This window comes from Megascapheus bottae, chromosome 5 (assembly GCF_031878675.1).
Source record: "Megascapheus bottae isolate mThoBot1 chromosome 5, mThoBot2.hap1, whole genome shotgun sequence".
NCBI classification, from domain to species: Eukaryota; Metazoa; Chordata; class Mammalia; order Rodentia; family Geomyidae; genus Megascapheus; species Megascapheus bottae.
The window spans coordinates 45,728,679-45,750,326 of NC_143513.1; the positions used below are offsets into that span (position 1 = coordinate 45,728,679).

Consider the following 21,648-nt stretch of genomic DNA (forward strand, 5'->3'; position numbering starts at 1 on the left):
ACATCTCAGATATACAGCTAGAGATGATACCAGAAAATATCAGTGCAAAAGTTCTTAAATATTTGTTAATGGAACAGTAAAATAACTTTTAACCAAAGACTGCAAGACTGTGAGCAGATAGCAATAGTTTTTGACCCTTTTCCCCTTGGGAAGCCCTCAGGTATTGCTAAACAGAATCTCTCCATGATAATTAATCATTGTAATTGTGCTTATTAGCTTGTAGTGTTACAAAATAAGTAGTATATGATGGGATCCTTCCCTTCAGAGATCAAGGAGATACTGCACCAACATGGAAAACCTCTGACACATACCTACTGACTTGAAGTCAGGTCACTGCCAACATCTGCAGTGGCTTCTTTGCACCTGATCACATAGTTGTAAATCCACCACCACAAACTGCTGGTGTCAGTTTTCAACTGGAAGATAGGAGGGCTGTTGTTACCTAGAATGCTGCTCAGAAACAGACTTCTCTCAGCCAGTCATTGATGGCTCCCAAATGGAATCCTAGCTACTCAGAATGAGGATCAAGGTTTGAACACAACTAGGCCGAAAAGTTTTGCAACATTAGTTAGCCAGACTGGTTATGTGCCTCAAGTGGCAGAACACCAGCAGTGAGCAAGTAAGCCTAGTAAGAGCATGAGCATTGACTTTTTATTTTGTCAGAATACATTCTATGCAACTACCTTGGTCTTTGAAGAAAGAAAAGTTCCAAATATCCATCTCAACTGTAACTCTAAAGGCTTCTTCCTGTTACTACCTTCCTTTTTCTGCAATTCTTGTACAGGCTGATCCTCATAGGCAACTATGGGCCCTATCTTGTAGCAGATGAAATTTGAAATTTGGCCTTTGAACTAGAGAGATCAAGTTCCAGTCCCAATTCTGTTCCAATACCTTAGGCAGATAAGGTCTGAGTAACTTAGTAGTTGCTACTAATCATTGTAACTATATTATTGTTCTACTCATCTACCATAATGTTCATTTATTTGAGTCTTCTGCCACTATTAATATAACTACTTTTACTTGAAATGTTTAGTGAAATGCTGCTTGAGACATATTCTCATTCTGTAACCTAGGCTAGTATTGAACTTACGGATTCTTCTTCCTTAATTAACTACCTCAACTTCACAAGTAACTTGGATTATATGTATACACCATCGTGCCCTGCTTTACATTTCGCAGGTACTAGGGCTTGAACTCAAACCCTGGGCACTGTTCACTGAATACTCGAGATTTTGGGTGCTGTGTTTTACATGTATTACCTTTGTAATTATCACCAATTTATTTTGCAGGTGTTAGATAAGTTTCAGTTTGGGGGTTTGGGGGCATTTTTTGTCAGTCGTGGGGCTTGAACTCAGTGCCTATGTCTCACTCAAGGCTAATGTTCTATCACTTGAGCCACAGTGCCACTTCCAGTTTTCCGGTGATTAATTGGAGCTAAGAATCTCATGGATTTTCTTGCCCAAGCTAGCTTCTAGCCATGATTCTCAAATCTCAGCCTTCCAAGAGCTAGGACTGTAGGCATAAGCCACCAGCACCCAGTTAGATACTCGCTTTCATAGCAATGCAATGGCCTAGTCCTCCATCAGTGAGTTCGTTATTACCAGTTTAAGATCTCCCCTTAAGATCTATTTTAAAGAGACAAAGAGTACTTACTTTTCATTAAAAAATAAGTCAGTGATAATTTACTGGGGTTCATACTCTTACCTAGTCATCTGCCAGGTTATTTAACATAGATGCTTTCCTTAGTCTGCAAAGAATTTCAAAAGTAAGCAACCTGTGTATTCGGGGAGTTATTTCTTACTTTTAATAGGCTATAGATCCAGGATGGAACTGTTTATATAGAAGACTGACCACTGTTGTCAGTGCTATTTAGAAATATTACCAGGTAGTTCTCAGTAGAATGGCAACCAAGAATGACAAGCCTTTCCTTTATATAGATGAGTAGTAGCCATGAAGGATCACCTGAGAGAACTCAGCCCTGTGTCTTTTGAAGTCCACTATCTGAGCACCTGGTTCTACTATGTATGATTTTTTTCTTTTTTAGCCTGAAAATAGTTATCTGTATATTTCAGTTTGGAAGAACAATATTCCCAACATGTCTGAAACAGATTGTACTATGTTCTTTTATTCCCAGTCTACCACTTTTTAATGGATGAGTTGAGCATGATAAACCATGAACTGAAAATAAGCAACCATCAGGAAACATCATTTTTATTCTTTTGAGCCTCTTTTCTTTTTCTTCTTTGCCTTCATCTCTCCTATGGTAGAATAAGCAAATACTGGAGAGAATAAAAGAAGCCATGTAGAATACTAAGGCATTTAAGGTGCTAATGCTAGCCAAGGAAAAAAATATTTGAACCTTCTGTAGGTACATTTTGCTCTTTTTGTCTACTTTGATGGGTAAGCAATGCCTTCTTACTACCAAGTCGAATATGGAAAAAAGTCTACAAGCCATTGAGGAATGGTGTCACAGTCATAGTATTAGTGATTTGAGGATCTGACACTGAGCTAAAGTCCAGAAGCATCATTTTCTGATGTTCTATACAGGAAGTGTCATCCTCTTACTTACCCATCAAGTTGGCAGTAAAACATGGTTCTAGTTTTATATATCATCACCCACTTTTCCTTATGTAATTTATACTTACTCATTGGTGTCCTTCATTCATTTATATTTATATTTTAAAGCAACTCATGTCATGTTTTTCTCCTCATTTTTGCTGTTTCCTCAGCACAAACAAAATACATTAACGACCCCAATTTATTTACCATGAAATTAGGAAATTAACATTAGTAAAGTGGAAGTAAGAATAAAGAGACCAGATGTAGAGGGTTTTGGAATACTTAGCTTTAGAGAAACCTTCAAATGCCTGCATTTATAGTATGTCTATGAAGTGCAGACGACATTTGGATGATGTGTCTAATCATTTTTAAATGCCCAAATTCCTACTCATTCTGTATGCTTACTTCATCTGATTCTGTAAGTTCTGTTTCTTTTATAGGGCTTTGGTTCTATGGCCTGTTGTAGAATAGACCTTTGTATTCCCTTACTCTCCATAAGGAAGACCGCATTCTGATCTGGGGACCATTTGATAATTGACATTGCAGCTCCTAACATATTTCCCATTATGTAAATGGAAAGAAGAGCTTATTGCACCCTGTCACGCTGCTCCCTTTTACATCACGCATGCAGATCTGGGGTTGTGATTTGCTCTTTAAGTTTAGCCTATGCTGCTTCTAGCTCTGCTCACTACATAAAGAAGTTGTCAGCTCAGCTGTTTTTCCAAAGGGTAAATTTTACTTATTTCAGACATAACTGGGACGTGTGTATGTTTTTTTAATATACAGATGTTGAATATATATTAGATTCTCACTGCATTATTCCTGTGACTTCTGTCTCTTGATAGATAAGTTAACCATTGAACTTTATTGCAGAATGTAAGTTTTCTTAACATACAGATGTTGAATATACATGGGATTCTCACTGCATTATCCTGTGACTTCTGTTTCTTGATAGATAAGTTAACCATTGAACTTTGTTGCAAAATGTCATAAGCCTGTTTAACCATTAACATTTTAAATATAATATAACCTGAGTTGTTATTTTAGAAAATTTCTTTATCACATTGAAATTTTTTTTGTAAGGGGGTGGTTCATGGGCCTTGAACTCTGGGCCTGGGCACCATCTCTGAGCTCTTCAACTCAAGGCTACTACTCTACCCCTTGAGTCACAGAGTCACTTCTGGTTTTCTAGTGGTTAGAGAAAAAGAATCTCATGGAATTTAGTGCCTGGATTGCCTTTGAACCAGGATGCTCAGATCTCAGCCTTCTGAGTAGCTAGGATTACAGGTGAGCCACTGCGCCCAGACCTGAAATAATTTTAACTTTCTTATGAACTTGTTTATCCAGTTTGGGGAGAGAAAAGTTTAATCATTTTTACATCTTTGTTGGATAATTCTACTTCATCAAAGATTGTTTTCATGTTTCTACAATGCTCTACTGGCTTTGTATTCCCAAATTTTGAAGCACTTTTTATTTAATACTTATTTGCGATAATTGAATTCTCCCAATATATTCACCTGTCATTTTAAAGAAAGTGGTTTATTGATTCTTTTTGTCATCTTCTCTTTTTAATTATTATTCTCAGGTATATTTTATATTGGAAGAAAAGGTTCACAGAACAGCCCATCACAGATTTTTGTAGTGTGATAAGAATCAATTCCACAGCTCCATTTGGTAAGTAGAGTTCTTTGCTACCATCTTTTCATAACAAGGGAAAAAGTCAAAGAAATCATTTTATAATTTTATGTTGGAATTGCTTTTCCTGTTGTGATGTACAAATCAAATTCGGTGTTTATTTTGCCAACCTTGAAAAACACTAAAACGGAACTCTATACTAGGTATGCACATGGGTATACAAACTTTTTTTTTTTCCAGTCCTGGGCTTGAGCTCAGGGCCTGAGCCCTGTCCTTGGACTTTCTCAAGGCTAGAGCTCTACCACCTGAGCCTCAGCACCACTTCCAGCTTTTTTTTTTTCCCTATGCATGTGGTACCAAGGAATAGAATCTGGGTCTTTGTACATGCTAGGCAAGCACTCTACCATTAGGACAAACTCCCGGCCCCACAAACTTTTTTTTTTTTTAACCAACATTTTTTTTTTTGCCTGGGCCTTGAACTCAGGACTTGGGCATAGGACTTGAACTCAGGACCTAGGCACTATCCTTGGGTTTTTCTCAAGGCCAGAGCTCTACCACTTGAGCCACAGTGCCATTTCTGGCTTTTTACTATGTTGTGGTACCAAGGAATTGAACCCAGGTCTTCTTGCATGCTAGGCAAGCACTCGACCACTAGGCCAAACTCCTTACCCCAACCAACATTTTTAAAGAAGTAAATACTGCCAAGAAAAGTGAAAGATAAAACTGCCTAGTTCCTTATTCATTTTCCAAATCTCTCAACAGAAGAACAAGACAACTATTTTTTGTTATGTGATGTTTTACCAGAAGATAGGATTCTAAGAGAGGAGCTTCAGAAGCAGAGACTGGTAAGATTTGTTTGAAAGGATGAATGGTGTGGTTGACTGGCTTTCTTTTTCACTTTTTATTATGAAAACTTTCCCAAAGAGGAGAAAATAGGTAAAAGTTTTCGAACAGAAAAAAAAGAAAATATATGTAAGTATGTATAAATAAATGTATATATATATATGTATAATTATGACCAAACACTAAAGAATTTCATGTTTAAAATTCAGAGAGAGTTTTTGGGTTTCTCTGTCTATAAAATAACATGAAAAGTATGCATGTTTTACTGTACTTTTAGCCACTTGCCACTTGTTGGGATATTATGGACAAATGCTGTCAGCTAAAATTGAGTTGAATTGATTAACCTCTCTTTCTCCTTTTCTCTGCAATGTACTGTGCATTAGCATTTTGCTCATTCTCCTTTATGAATTAAGTGTATGCCATAATCAATGTGGTATCCTTTTCTTCCTGTCAGTATCATCCATGGCAAGGTAATTTAGAAACACCACATCATCCTTAGTCTTTAAATAGGCTAACACACATACAGGATATGAAAGAATTTATTTCCATAAGTTAATCATAACCTTCAAATTATTAATTTAACTTGAAAGTACTCATTTCCTTTTCTGTATCACTTATTTTTCCTTGACTCTAAATTGAAATTAGCTTACTCTTTTTTTTTTCTTTGTGGGTGCTGTCTCTGAGCAATTCAGCTCAAGGCTACTGCCCTACCCTTGAGCCAAACCCCACTTCCCATTTTCTAGAGGTTAATTGGAAATAAGAGTGTCAGGTCATTTTGTGCCCAGGCTGGCTTTGAACCTTGATCCTCAGATCTCAGCCTCCTGAGTAGTTGGGATCACAGGTGTGAACCACTGTGCCCGGCTTAGCTTACTGTTTGGGTTTTTTTTTGACAGCTTTTTAAAAGCTTTTCTTGTATCTATAGACCTGATTCTGTGATTTTTTTCTAATCCTGGGGCTTGAACTCAGGGCCTGGGCACTGTCTCTGAGCTTCTTTTGTTCAAGGCTGGTGCTCTTCCACTCAAGCCACAGCTCCACTTCTGGCTTTTTCTGAGTAGTTATTAGACATAAGAGTGTCCTGAACTTTTCTGTCTGGGCTGACTTCAAACCATGATCCTTACATCTCAGCTCCCTGAGTAGCTAGGTTTTACATGTATGAGCTACTAGTACTCAGCACTCTGGGAATTTTGAAGGGAGTTAAGATTTAAATATTTGTTATACATCTCAAGAGAATAAGTCCTGTATAACCCCAGTCATAGAGTCTGAGAAAATTCATTGAAACCATTTTATTTGGGAAACATCCTAAAGTTAGAGTTAAATTTATGCTTTTCATACGTGTCAAACCCAGGGAAGAGACAGGACTCCAGAGTTTCTTTTATCTCCTTATAACAGTGTCTTAAGCAACCTGAAACAATGGTGAATTTCACTCTAGTTTGCATTTAGTCATATTTAATACCTGTGAGTTTTCTCACTTTTGCTTACTGTGGCCTTAATAAAAAAAAAAGAAAAGAAAAGATAAAACAGGCAAGCTGTCATGATCTGAGTGCTTCCAAGGAATTGTTTTTATTATAAGAACTGAAATTTTTGCTAGGTGACAGTGGTTCATATCTGTGATCCATATCTGTGGATCCATATCTGTGTGGCCTGGGCAAAAAAGTTCATTGAGTCCCTGTCTCAATCAGTAGCTCACATGGTGGTATTCACCTATCAGCCTAGCTATGCAGGAGACTGATATCTAGAGGATCATGGTTCCTAGACCAAAAAGAAAAGTTTGGGTGCTGTACACCTATCATTACAGGTCCACGGGTAACTGAGATAGAGAGGATCATGGTTCTGCTCCAGCTTAGGCCAAAAAGAAAATTGTTCATAAACCAAAAAGTTGGTTTTAGTGGCATACATATCTCATTCCCAGTTATTAGAAGTATAAGCAATTGTAATCCACTGCAGTCTAGGCAAAAAGAAAAAAATCGTGGCCCTATCTAAAAAATAACCAGATGGGCTGAGAGTTTGGCCTAGTGGTAAAGTGCTTGCCTAGCATGCACAAAGACCCAGGTTCAATTCCTTGGTAACACATACATAGAAAAAAGCTGGAAGTAGTGCTGAGGCTCAAGTGGTAGAGCTTTGGCCTTGAGAAAAACCCAAGGACAGTGCTCAGGCCCTGAGCTCAAGCCCAGGACTGGCAAAAATAAATAAATAAAATAAAAAATAACTAGAGCAACAAAAAAGGCTGTATGTGTCTGTGGTTTAAGCAGCAGTGTACTGACAACAAACACAAAGCCCTGACACTGAAGCCTAACACTGCCAAATAAATAAATACAAACTCGAACCACACTATTTTGGCCACTGGTGTTCTGGTGTTCCTCAGCATGCAGCATCATTATTCTATGTCTACAGATAGACTCAGATCCCTAAAAATATCTTCAGAATTTAGATGACCTTGTTTACATTACCTTATAGTCTGACAGTGATAGATGTGATGAAAGAGCATTATAGAAATGTGTCTGTGTGGTATTGGAGGCATGGCTTAAATGGTAGCACTTCTTCCTAACAAGTATGAGGGGCTAGGTTCTAACCCCAGTCCCACCAAAAAATATGTGTGTGTATGTGTTTGTGTGTGTGTGTGTGTGTGTGTGTGTGTGTGTGTGTATACACGTACATATATATCCATACATACACACAAATGAAAATGTGGTTAGTCCATGCACATTTCTAGAATACTAAATACACATAGTTCATAGCTAAGTGTATGCAATTTAATTAGAGAAGTATTCTTGGTAATAGAGATGATAATTTTGTTGTTGTTGATCCTGAGAAAGACTAATATTTTGGAGTGCTCAATAAGTCTAATCTGGCTGCAAAAAAAAATTCCTTGGGAAGAATATGAGACATATCCAGAGGTATGTTGGGGCCAGCCACGAATGCCTCTCACTGGCTGCCTGCCACCACTCTACCTATATTGGAACAATTCAGAGGACAGTCAGGGCCAGACAGTCTGGAAATGTGTGTATTGAGAAAGTGTTACCACACATGACAAAACTGTGGTGACCCAACAATAATGAGATGAGATGCTATGGGATGACTGCATGACGTTGATGGCTTTACCATCAGTGATTGACAAAGATGTTGTCAACCTCTCTGTCGACATAGACAGTAATGCCACTCATCCATGATCAACAACCCTCACTGAAACTGAATTTCAGACGACCATTAAGGAAGTTACAGTATACAGGAAAGACCTCAAGAATAGATGATAGGAACCATGAATGTGTTCCAAATTCAAGATAGAGAGTTAGAACAACAATCAAAGCAAAATAATCATGTTGCTCGCAACACACACAGGATACCTATTAAAACTAAAGTGGTGAAACATCCCCAGACTGGCATGGCAACTACAAAGCAAAGCAAAGTTGATACAGTATCAGTTTTTTCAGGAGAAATGAGCAAATGATTGTTGTTGTTAAGCTTATGTGCCAAGTTTATAGCAGGCCTTAGCAGTAATTTAAAAAAAGAAAAATGTCATGATAGCTCAAAACATGTAGAACTCAGGTAGGCACAGTGGCTCACACCTGTAATCCTAGCTCCTCAGGAGGCTAAGATCTGAGGATCAAAGCCAAGCCTGGGCACTAAAGACTGTGAAACTCTTATCTCCAATTAATCATGGGAAGTGGGGCTGTGGCTCCAGGGGTAAGGTGGTAGCTGGGAGCTGAAGAGCTCAGGGACAGCACCCAGGCCCAGACCCACAAAAAAAAAAAAAAAAGTAGAATTCGTTGAATTGGGAGGCCAGATGCATTGGGACCAAAACAAATGGTCTTCAGCCATGTCTGGAATCACAACTAGTCTTATGCACTAGGCCTTGTCATCAAAAAGAAAATATGATTCGGACAAGTCACGAATTAGCTGAGGGAACTAATCACAAAGACAATGGAGGATCAGTAGGGAGAATTTGGTAAAGCTTGCCTGGTGGCTGTTGCAGAGTTGCTAGTAAAATTATTTCAGAGTGTTAGCTTGTCTTGAACAGTGATCTCAGATCAGATTACTGAGTTAGCACTACATAATGAAAAACCAGTGAAGGATTCGGCTGGCCATTTCTTTTTGGCTTTTTACAAGACATTGGATATAACATGCGCTGTCCAACCACTCATATTCATTACTGGGATAGCTGCAGTTTGACACCTGAGAGGAACTGCTATCACAAGAGATGAAGACTTGTTTCAGAGACTTGTATTAATGAAAAGACCTGAAGTTACATTTGAAAAATTAAGTGGCCTTTCTGCATACAGATGGAACTCCAGCTATGTTTGGCTTGCAAACAGAGTTAACTGTATTTCTCAAGAAATGATTAGGACTTCATATTCACTTTTGAGTCTCCTTGCTTATAAAGTAGTAAATGAAATATTGAAGTATTGCCTTGTGACTCCTGTAGTCAAAGCCATACAGTGAGATCTCCCAGCTTAAAAAGAAAAGAAAAAGGCCGGGAGTTTGGTCTAGTGGTAGAGTGCTTACCTAGCATGCACGAAGACCCAGGTTCTATTCCTTGGTACCACATACATAGAAAAAAGTCAGAAGTGGTGCTGAGGCTGAAGTGGTAGAGCTCTAGCCTTGAGAAAGTCCAAGGACAGTGCTCAGGCCCTGAGCTCAAGCCCAGGACTGGCAAAAAAAAAAAAGAAAGAAAAGAAAAATGATGGGGGGGGAGCAGCTCAATAATTCTAACTGCTCAAAAGGCTGAGATCTAAGGATCTCAGTTTGAAGCTAGCAGTGGCAAACAAATCCATGAGACTCATATCTCTAGTTAACCCACAAAAAGCTAGAGATGGATTTGTGGCTCATATGGCAGAGTTCCAGCCATGAGCAGAAAAAGCCAGAAGAAAGCAAGATCAGGAGTTCAAGCCCCATAACCAACAAAATAAAATAAAAAATGAAAGGATAAGGCAGGCATCTTTAATTACTCGGTTACATTTTTCACTTAAACATAAAAATAACTCCTTTTTCCATTTGCCTACAGGAGACAGCATGTGGCATTCATAAGCTCTCAGTGGGAAGATGTAACTGAACTACACTGTGGGGAGGAAAGCTCCCAAAGAAAAGTACACAGGGATTTTTTTTTTCATTATTATAAATGCCAGCTTGAAACAACAGTCATGACAGCTATAAATCTTTCATGAAAATTTTAGCCTACATAGCAATTTGACTCTCTGGAAAGAAACTATGTTTTATTTTTCATCTTATTTCATATATCTAACCTCCCCCCCACAGTAAAACAACAACAAAAATGAAATTACATATCTCCTCCTGAGAAGATTTTTCTCTCACATGTCACTTTTCTTTATAGATTTCAGACTTTTAGTGAAAGATCAACTTATTGTATATCAGTCACCTCAAAGTAAAGTATCAATTTATATGTATAACTTTTTATGTAACTCCTTGGCTTTGTAGCATAGTATACATTCTAGCACTGCACCTAGAGTAATTGTTGTCTAAGTATCTTTCTCATGAGCATCACAATTAAATGGAGATCAAGTGTACTTGAATGGCCAATATGTTATTTTTAACTTTAATAGTAAGACCAACCAGTCTTTTATTGGGAAACAAATTTAAACAGCCTGGAGAATAAAAAAAAAAAAGTACTTTTCTTCCAGGCATAGTAGCTCACACCTGCAGTCCTTGCTTCTCAGAAAGCAGAAATTGGTAGGAACTCTATTTAACATCAGCCCAAGTGAAAATAGTGAAACCCTATATCAAAAAATAAGCCGGGGTTGGTGACACACACCTGTGGTCATAACTTCATGGAGATCACTAGGTGCATCACAGGTAAGCAAAAACAGAAAGCCCTATCTAAAACATAAACGACCGAAAAGCAAAAGGTGCTGGAGACCTTTTCTCATTTGGCAGAACCCTTATCTAGCAAGAACAGGGCCCTGAGTGCAAACTCTAGTACTGTCACAAAACAACAAATTTGAGTCCTAAAGTTTACCTCCTTGAACATCTTTAATGAGAACTTAAAAATCACATAGAATTTTAAAATCAATGTTGGCTCAATGTGATCAGTTCAGCAATATCAGTATTCAGAATTAAAAACACAGATATTGGGAGATAGGCACACAGTCATAGTTAAAGTACTATCTTAAGTAGAAAGGGAAGCAACTCAAATTCCTGTTTTACAACCCAAGTGTCATTCTCTTTCTGGTTGTGTAAGTATCTGCTACCAATGTTCATGTTCCTACCTAAGCAAAAATGGCATCCTCTAAGTTGACATTGGCTAGAATTAATAGAAATAACTGAATAGGACTTAAATATATTTGAAGGTAAATAATGATCTTATTTTTTATTATCTTAGGCCAGTAGAACTAAGCTGCTTCTATTTTCTTTTAAAACTTGGAAATAATTTAATTTTAGAGCTCCCTCCATGTTATGAGGAACATAGGACTGTGACTGACCCTAAGTTTATGCAGGAAGATTTCCTCGTGCGGATAGTATTATATGAGACACAGTGTTCGTTCTCTTTCATCTTTACTCAAAAAGATGAATATTTTGCATTCTCTCTTAGCTCTTGAGTCAGTTGTTAAACTCTGATTCATACAAAGCTGGATTATTTGCTATCTTTAATAAAAAATAGAAAGTTGGCTTTTCTGGTTCCTCTTAGGTTTAGCTCTTGAATTTTTCTTTTTGTTTTATAGTTTTACCTTCTTTTTTAAAAAAAATTTATTTTAATGGTGATGTACAGAGGGGTTAGAGCTATATAAGTCAGGTAATGAGTCAATTTCTTTTTGAAAACTGTCATACCCTCCCTCATTTTTCCCCCCATTGGCTCCCCAGCCTCCTTAAGTTGTATAGTTCCTTTCCAACACAGTGTCTAAAGAATATCGCTGATAAATTAGTTCACCCTTTATCCTACCATTTCTGTTTCCCCTTCCCCTATTCAAATCAGATAAACTTAAATACAAAACAAAGGGTACAGAAGCAAATAAGTCAATAATAATTATTTTTTAAAAAACCCTCTTGTTTCCCTTTCTTGGAGTTCATTATTTTATATGATCATGTGCACATACCTATTGATCCCTTGTGATCCTTTTCTAAGAATATCCTCTTTGGTTCTGTGTGTTTATAATGCTGTTTAATTAAATCATGTCCAAGTATAATTATTGGTCTTTTTTTTTATAAGAGGAGTTTATTTGTTCCCTATGTCCATAGGAAAGGAACTTGACTCCGTTTTTTTTTTTTTTTTTCTGTGTATGTTGTACTGAGGAATTGAACCCAGGGCTCCATACATGTTGAGCATGCAACTCTACCACTAAGCCAACTTCCTAGCCAATTATTTGTCTTTGACTATAAATTTCATTGTGTTGATCTGCTCATGTCAACAACCAACTTCATGTCTTATTGTGGCCCACTTTTTCTCCCGAAGTGAACAGGGATTATTGAGAGAGGTTCTTCTTATGAGCCCAGGCTAGCCTCAAATGCATACACTTCCTGACTCTACATCCCACATGGTAGGATTACAAACATAATCCACCACACCTGACTCTAGTTAATTAAAAAATGTCTCTGGTATTCATGCCAATAAGAAATTGTTGGGTTTTTTTTTAATCCTTGATACTAAGCAGATGGTTGATGCCTTTTAGTTGATGCAGTTTCAGAAAGGGTAGGAGGTACTGATGTCTTTTAAAAAGATAAGATATTAGTCAGATCAAATTTCCTGGTTTCAGGAGTGTATAACATTATTCAGTTTAGAAATTTTTCTTTTAGGCACTTGGGGCTCAATCCTATAATCTTAACCTATTTGGGAGGCTGAAAATTGGAAAATAACAGTTTGAGGCAATCTCAGCAAATAAATTTGTAAAACCTCTTTCTCAACCCACATCTGGGTACTGTGGTGTGTCCCTGTAGGATTACAGTTCTGGGGTAGCCCAGGCAAAAAAGTCCATGAGATTGTACTTCAACAGAGGGAAGCTAGATGTATTGGTACATGTGCGTCACCCCAGCAACTACAGATAATTTGCAAAACAGGCAGAATATGGTCCAAGTGCCTAGCTTCACAGGAAATGAGACCCTATCTCAATGACCAGTGAAATTAAACGAAACAGGGCTGGAGATGTGACTCACAAAGTGGAGCACCAGCCTTGAGAAGAAACACAAAGCCTGAGTTTAATCCCCAGTACCACCAAAAAAGGAAAAAAGAAAGGGAATAATTTGGTTTTTGAATATCTAAATTGTGTAACCCAAATACATGCTTATAATTTTCTTGACTGTCCTATGTAACATTTATTACAAAATTTTCTTGACATTTAATTCTTATACCACAGAACAGTATTACACATTTATATATCATCTAGATGAAGAATTTAAGAAAAATATATTATTTTCCACCTTCTTGCCCTGTACCCCAACAATAGCAGACCTTCCCTTGGAAGTAGTATTGGGTCCTTCTCCGGGTGGTTCACAGCTTTTCCTCTGTGTGAAAAAGCTAGGGCCGAGGAAGCCAGCTGGACTTTGAGCATGTTTACCATTGCAAGATTCTTGTTCGTGTCTCTGTCCTATTCTATTCCCACCCTTGAAGAAACCTGTAGAAGAGTTGGATTCTTTGTGTCTAGCACCACAAGTAATTCAACCTTTAAGAAATCTTCACAATGTTGGGTACTGCTGGCTCTTGCCTGTGAGTGTTGTGTAGAAATATTAAAGACAGTGCAATCCAGTGCTTGTAAACTGATGGGCATTTGACAAGACCTTCAGATTCTTCTGTGTCCCTTAGTCTTCAGAAATAAGGATATTTCTTTTCACCAGGTATCAAGAATACCTCAAATGAAAATTTTCTGCTTTAGGGGAGGAGAGGGCAGGATAGAGGACAGAGAACTTATTACTTTCTACTCTTTTGTCAAGGTCTATGGGGCCATAGTCCCATCCTACTCCATCAAGGAGTATGTACCATTTATAAAGAATATCTCCCCATATTTCTCCAAACAAACTTCTGCATTTTGACTGTACCCATGTGAGAGCTTAGAAGGACAGCGTTCAGGGACCTAACTAGAGGAAGGACCAGATCAAAATTACACCTGTAGAGGAAGAGGGAAATTTCCCTCTACTCTCTGAAAGTTCATTAGAATAAACTAGTGTGTATTTCGTTTTTCAGTTTATGTATCCAACCAGATGTATTTTGTTCCCATTTCTGTACTCATCTTGATCCATTTTATTCCCACTCCTTTGTGGGGTGGGGTGGGGTATGATGGTGTACCTTGTTTTGTATTTGGATGTTCGTGGCACTGGGATTTGAACTTGGGACCTCTACTTGTTACCTAGTTATTCTAACACTTAAGCTACCCACCCAGCTTCCATTATTTTTAGAACAGAGTTTCATTTTCTTACCACTGCCTCCAAGGTAGCTGGGATTATAGTCATGTACCACCATAACTCATTTGTTTTTGAGAAGAGTCTCACTATTTGAAAAGAATAGGTTTCAGTTTCTATCTTACCATCTCTCCCTCCACAAAACTTAAGTTTACAAACCAACATGTATGGCCCTAAAGTGATTTTTTTTTCATATATTTTTAATTGTAATTAATAGAAGGATTATAAAGTGATTTTTTTAAGTTAGTAAAAACCTGTTACCAGTCACCTGAGTTCTTACCCATACCAATATAAAAAAATCTTGGGCCAGGAGTTTGGCCTAGTGGTAGAGTGCTTGCCTAACATGCGCGAAGACCCACGTTCAATTCCTCAGTACCACATACATAGAAAAAAGCTGGAAGTGGTGCTGAGGCTCAAGTGGTAGAGCTCTAGCCTTGAGAAAGTCCAAGGACAGGGCTCATGCCCTGAGCTCAAGCCCAGGACTGGCAAAAATCAATCAATCAATCAATCTTGATATGTCTTGCATATTGCTTAAAATTGTCAGTTATAATTTAAGACTTTGAAAATCATAACCAGTAGTGTCTTTTTTTAGAATATTTTGCATATATAGCAGAGTATTGTCCTTTTTTATTACAATAGACATTTATTTTTATAATCTTCACAGTAGACTAATATCTTTATTTAAACAAATACCTACTGCTATGGGAAGCTCTCCAATTTACATTATATATGAAATATAAACCATATAAGTACCAGTATTATTTCAATAAAGTATTTTGTAAATTCTTCTCCTTTTAGAAGGCCATTTCAACTTTCAGGCAAGTGTTGAGATTTATTTGTAGTATGTATGTTGTTGTACCTTGGATATAAATTTAGCTGTCATATATTTGTTCAGAATGTTCTATAATAAGCTGTATATAAAGAGCATAAAGTTGCCCAGGCACACATTTAATGCTAGTAAATCACTAAAACAGGAGAATACAGAGTTCCTCACTCCTGTTGATATTTCTTCATACAGTATTTGGATTAAGCCCTGAATGGTAGGGATAGAAAACGTCAATGGACAAAAATGGGCAAAAGACAAAATAATTACTCCAGGCCATTTCTTAGGCTGGTAGCATAGCCTAGTGGTAGAGTACTCACCTAGCATGCACAAAGTCCTAGGTTAGATTCCTCAGTACCACATACTCAAAAAAGAAAATAAATAAATAAGAATAATTTAGAAATAGTAATTTTTTCAGATTGCTATTACCCACAGTACAGGACTACATAGAGAAGCAATAAAAGAGAAAACCTTTTAAAATCCTAGGCAGTGTATACTTGCATTACAATACAGTGTGGTAGCAATTGTTCCTCTGTAGGACTCTGTATTATGTCTTAGAAAAACTCTTTAAGTACCAAACTAAAATTTTTGTGATCTGAAATTCTTGTGTAGAATTCCTGTTTTCTAGTAAACTGTAGATTGAGGCAAGGTGTTATTTCCATATATTACCAGTCCTAAATTGTCATTGTGTTCTAGACCCTCGACTGAGACATTCGTTCATAACTCACTCATTGCAGTGAAGCTTCTGTGTGGACACTCTGTGAACAATTTTAGTGCTGCCCAACCCCTCTGGATTCCTGTTGCCTGGATCCTGAATTTACATGTTCAGGATCTAAGTAGAAAGATCATTATTGTAAGTTCTATATCTGTATATGTTACAGTGTGTCCCTTATGAGAAAGTAAAGTTAATACCATTAGCACCAAATAGCTGTGTAGCTTTAAACAAACTCCCATTGCTTTGGGGAGCTAGTAGATAGCTCCATGAAGTCCCTTTGAGCTCTCTCTGAAAGGCCAATGCTGAACATTATTGAGGAAATATTTCTGGAGAAAAGTAATTAAATGTGCTTGTAACAATAGAATATGTTAATGGAGAAATAGTGGAGAAATAGGAAAGAAGGGATTGGTAGAGTATTTACCTTATTGCAACCACCAGAGGTAGATGTGAGAGGAATATAAATTGAAGGTTAAAAAATGGAATGGAGAACCCAGTTATGATGAATACCATTTTTCACAATTTTAGGGCCCTTGCTTTCAGAGAAAATTCTAATGCAGGTATGAAGTGACAGATAGTCACTGAACTGAGGGCCCATACCTTTATTTCTAGCTACTTACTAAAAAGCTGAGATCTGAGGACTGCAAGTCCTTAGCCAGCCCAGACAGAAGATTTGCAATACTTACCTCCAGTTAACCAGCAAAACACTGGAAGTTGAAAGCGTTGCTCAAGTGACAGAGTGCCAGCCTTGAATAAAAAATCTAAGGAGCGTATGAAGGCCTGAGTTAAAGCCCCAGTACAGCACCACCACCACTACAACATAAAAAGAGTTTGGGCAGTTCCAGGAGTGGTGGTGTTCATCCCCTATAGTCCTGGCTACTAAGACCGCTGTTGCAGAAGGATCACGCAAGGTGAAGACCAGCATGAAAAACATAGATACCCATCATTTAGAAAAAGAAAAGTCAAGTGTAGGCAGTGAAGAAAGTGAAGGAGTTAATACAAGTTATAAGAGCTATACAGAACATACAGGATCAGTGACAACTTGCATAATGTCAGAACTGTGGTTTCTCTGTTTGCAGTGATAGCAAATCAGCTAAACTGGCTGAGAACCCATGGTACCTGGTCACTACTGCACAAGAGTAACTACAAAAGCAAAAGCTGATTAGGAAGCTTCTTCTTTTATTACAATGTCTATCCCATGCTGCCTCTAATTTACCATAGTGTAGATGAGGCCCTGCTAAGAATAACCAGTTTATATATAACTTCCCATGCCTGCACACGTTGGCCATGGTTTTCAGGGTGCACTGAGAGGACTTAATTTTGACCAAAAAAGACTCTTCTGTCTCTCTTGAATCGGCCCATCAAACCCTTTATATTTTTGCTGAATCAAAATGAAGATGATGTTAAGCTAGTTAGATTTTTTTTTCTCTAAACAAAATTGAGGTTATATTACTTACCATCATGAGATTAAAAATATGAGCCAGAATGTAGCTTTTAAATGAGTGAGAAGTCTTGTGGGTTGAAAACAAGAAAAGGCAAAAAAGATCCATGTCTGCTATATTACAAGTTCATATTAATTTTCATTACCGAGAACTGTGTCTGCTGAATTTAGGGATTTGCTGTTAACAACATTGTCAGTATAATGCTTTAATATAATGGCCAGTGTGCATGAGGTACTTGTAGAAAAACAATGCAGAAATCCAGATTTCCTTTTTAGGTGCTTCATTTCTTTGACTTTTACTATGAATTTCAGTTTTATATGTGATACACCTAAATGTAAAAAATACATTTAAAATTTTAAATTATATGATATATTAACCTTATTTTTTTTTATTTCTTGCTTGTCTTATCAACTTGGTACCAGCATAAAGTCCATGACTCACACCTGTAATCCTAGCTATTCAGGGAGGCTGAGATCTGAGGATCACTGTTTGATGCCAGCCTGGGCAGGGAAGTCTGTGAGGTTCTTATCTCCAATTAACCACTAGAAAACTGGAAATGGTGCTGTAGGTCAAAGTGAGAGTGTTAGCCTTTAACAAAACAAGCTCAGTGTACAGGTCCTGAATTAAAAGGCCCATGAATTGCAGACCTATGCTATTATCTGATACCTTCAAACATATACAAAGTCTATTGTATTTTATAGTGGAAGAATAAGTTTGATGTATATTATTCTATCATGGCAGAATCCAGTTCGTCAAATTGATCTCACGAAAATAAGGTCTTCATTTGTTTCGTGAATAGATTAATGTTTCTAAATGTTTGTAGATCAGCAACATTTTATAGAGGCCCATTTTGAGCTCCATGCTATTAGAGAAGCTAGAGCGAAATATAAGAACCACATAGGAACTTTTTTTCACCTCAGTGACTTTCCTTTTCTCTTCAAAAGATGAAAGAGCAATAATCACCAGGGATAATGGGTTATAGGCAACATTAGGTGACACACGTACAACTTGTATACTCATGACATAAATTATCTGATCATATTTTATCAACAGTGCACTGACATGTCATTTTTGTATGTTTTGTTTGTTGAAACAGTTTTGCTTTGTAACCCAGGCGAGCCTCACATTGGCAATCTTCTTGCCTCAGTCTCTCAAACATTTGATTACAGGTGTTTGCCAACCTGCCTAGAGAATATGGTATTTTTATCTTTAAACGGAAGAAATGGAATTATAGAGATTAAAATATCAACTATGGGTGTAAGCCAGACTTCACATCTGCTCAGTGTTTCAGTGGGTTTTCAACTATTATGCTATATTCAGAAACAAGTATAAAATTATATCTTAACGAACAGGCAAAGATTTGTTAAGCGTGAAAAAGTAAAGGGAAATAAAAGACCTGGTAAATAATATACATAATCCTTCTGATGAATGCAGGACCTAATCAGAGAAAATTGAATTGGAGCATAACAAGGTAATCATGGCTGAAAACTTAGTGAAAGTTTTTCTAGCAGAAAAACTCAAGTTGGAAGTTATAAAATTGGTATTTGTAATCAGGATGATTATTGAGGAGACTTATCACAATCGCATAATTGAATTAAAACGGGACGCAGTGTGACTGCATTGGAGATATAGAGAAGGGATATGTGAAAGAGTTTGAGTGAAAATTAATCAAAAACTAAACAGTTTTTAACGTCAGAGACAAGTCAAAGAAGCCATCACATTGTATTGTGAAACAGTGAGAATAAATAACTGACAAAGACATAGGAAGTTAAAGGATGATGGGGAGACCTTAACCTTGTTGACTTCAGGTTTTCTACATGTCTTAACTGAAATGGTCTACAGGATTTAATAATACGGATTTAGAGTTTTAATACAAAGACAATAAGGTAGAAATTTGAATTATTAGTAACCCTTATATACTCCCTTTCAGACTATGACATTTTTCGTGCACTGTGAATTTTTAGAGATAGTATCATAAATCTGTTTCACTTTACAGAAAGAAATTCTGGAACAACAGCAACAAGAACGAAACGATACAAATTTCCATGGCATTTGTATGTTTTGCAATGAGGAATTCCTTGGAAACAGGTTTGCCATTATGCAACATTAAATTTTACTGTTTTTAATCTGAGAAATTCATCAAAATATTCATAACTGTTGGTTATATACATTAAATTCTTCAAATTAGTTTGGGTCCCTCTCCCAGTAGTGCAGGGCTAGACATTTTGGGGAGGGGGGTGAATTAACTGTTTTTTCTTTTTTGTTACTAGGGATCAAACCCAGGATACTGAATTCCTGAGCTACATCGTAGCCCTTGCCACCTTTTTTCCCCAATACTGGGGCTTGTACTCTGGGCCTGGGTGCTATCCCTGAGCTTTTGTACTCAAGTCTATGCTGTACCACTTGAGTAACAGTTTCACTTCTGGAATCTTTTTTTATATAGTTTAGTGGTGATCAGAGTCTTACAGACTCAGTTTAAAGCTAAAGGCCTAAGTACTCTAGGCCACTGGTGTAAATCCTAGAGTTCCAGGCCAAGGGGCCTAGAATTGTGTTATCAAGAATTAAGGAAAGATAGTGCATCAGTCCTTGGAGAGAAAAACCTGGTACTTTACAGAAAGTTTAGCACAGCTAATCAGTCTTGGTCCTAAAGCCGGCATGTGGAGAATTCAGATAAGAGACAATATAGTAAAAATGAGAAAACAATTAGGAAAGATACATGGCAGAGAGAGATTACACTGGGAAGATGCACTTCAAATCGCCTTGAGCAATCTTCTGCTACCTTTAATGCATAGAAATTAGCCTACTACTAATTAAGAATTGTGGGCAAGGTGTGAGAAGGGATGCATAGTTAAGGTAGTCCTATCACAGGCACATTCTGAGGTTGGGATCTAGTAGTTTAATAATTCATTGTCTCAGGATTGGTTAGGTGAAATAGTGCTTCCTGGAATCTAAGATAGCTACCTAGTAACTGGTGGGTACCTCTTCAGGAACATTCAGTCCCTTCCCCAGACCAGCCCACCTGTTACTGTCTTTTGAGCCTGGTAGCTTACTGAATTATATGAGACCGCTTGGGCATGCAGGCCTTAGTGTTTAAGTTAAAGATCTGATTTTCTATTTGTTGACATACCTTAGGTTAAAATGAAAGCTATCATAAATCCTTGGGTATATGGAATATTCAGAAACCCTATCTGGTGACATTTTATAGTCCCAACTTAGCCTTGTTACCCCTAAATTAGAAGGCTAAATTGCTATGGTTTTTGTCTCAGAGATCCTGTGATCTCATCCTCCATTTAAGGTTCCCTTTGCATTTCTCATCACTCACAACTGTTACCTTAATTAAATGATGCCCACTAGCATTGAACACAGGTCTTTTCTCCTAACTCCACTCAGACTCCAATACTAGTCTCCCCTGCACCCCTCCTCCCAGTTATACCACAAAACAATGGAGACGATAGAGCAAATTTTGATCCGTTTCTGTTTTTCTTTCCCTCTTTCTTTCTTCCTTCCTTCCTTCCTTCCTTCCTTCCTTCCTTTCTTTCTTTCTTTCTTTCTTTCTTTCTTTCTTTTTTCTTTTTTGCCAGTCCTGGGGCCTGAACTCAACCTGAGCACTGTCCTTGAGCTTTCCTCAAGACTAGCACTATACCACTTGAGCCACAGCACCACTTCCTGGTTTTGTATGTATGTGATACTGAGGAATCGAACCGTGGTCTTATATTTGCATATGCCTTTAATTTGTGTTATTATCTGAATACTGTTCCTGGCATTATTCATTACTAGATTATTTATAAATAATACAAATTCTTCAAATTTTTTATAGATCCATTCTTTTGAATCACATGGCCAGAGAACATGCTTTCAACATTGGATTGCCGGACAACATTGTGAACTGCAGTGAATTCCTATGTACATTACAGAAGAAGCTTGACAGGTACATATAATTTTATGAAACATCACTAAATTTGTTTTCATCATAGTCTCTTCTGAATTTTTTTTAAGTTATATAATTGTCAAAAGTAATTTTTAAAATGGGAATGGAAGTTATAGGGCCAGGAATGTGGCCTAGTGGTAGACTGTTGGCCTACCATACACAAAGACTAGGTTCAATTCCTTTGGACCACATACATATACAGAAAAAGCCAGAAGTGGTACTGTGGCTCTAGTGGTAGAGCTCTAGCCTTGAGAAAGCCCAAGGACAGTGCTTGGTCCTTTTTTTTTTTTTTTTTTGGCCAGTCCTGTTTTAGTGATTTACTAGCATTAAATGTGTGCCTGGGCAACTTTATGCTCTTTATATGCAGCTT

General features: G+C 37.4%; 1 protein-coding gene across 1 annotated transcript in view; it reads left to right on the plus strand.

The window, feature by feature from the left end:
* The window catches only part of Znf277 (zinc finger protein 277), an 85,367-nt gene that overhangs the window by 45,682 nt on the left and 18,037 nt on the right, over positions 1-21,648 (plus strand). Inside the window, exons 3-6 of the mRNA XM_090333046.1 lie at positions 4,145-4,233; positions 4,957-5,039; positions 19,347-19,438; positions 21,168-21,278. Of these exons, the coding sequence (XP_090189172.1) occupies positions 4,145-4,233; positions 4,957-5,039; positions 19,347-19,438; positions 21,168-21,278 (375 nt within the window). The remainder of the gene's footprint in view (positions 1-4,144; positions 4,234-4,956; positions 5,040-19,346; positions 19,439-21,167; positions 21,279-21,648) is intronic.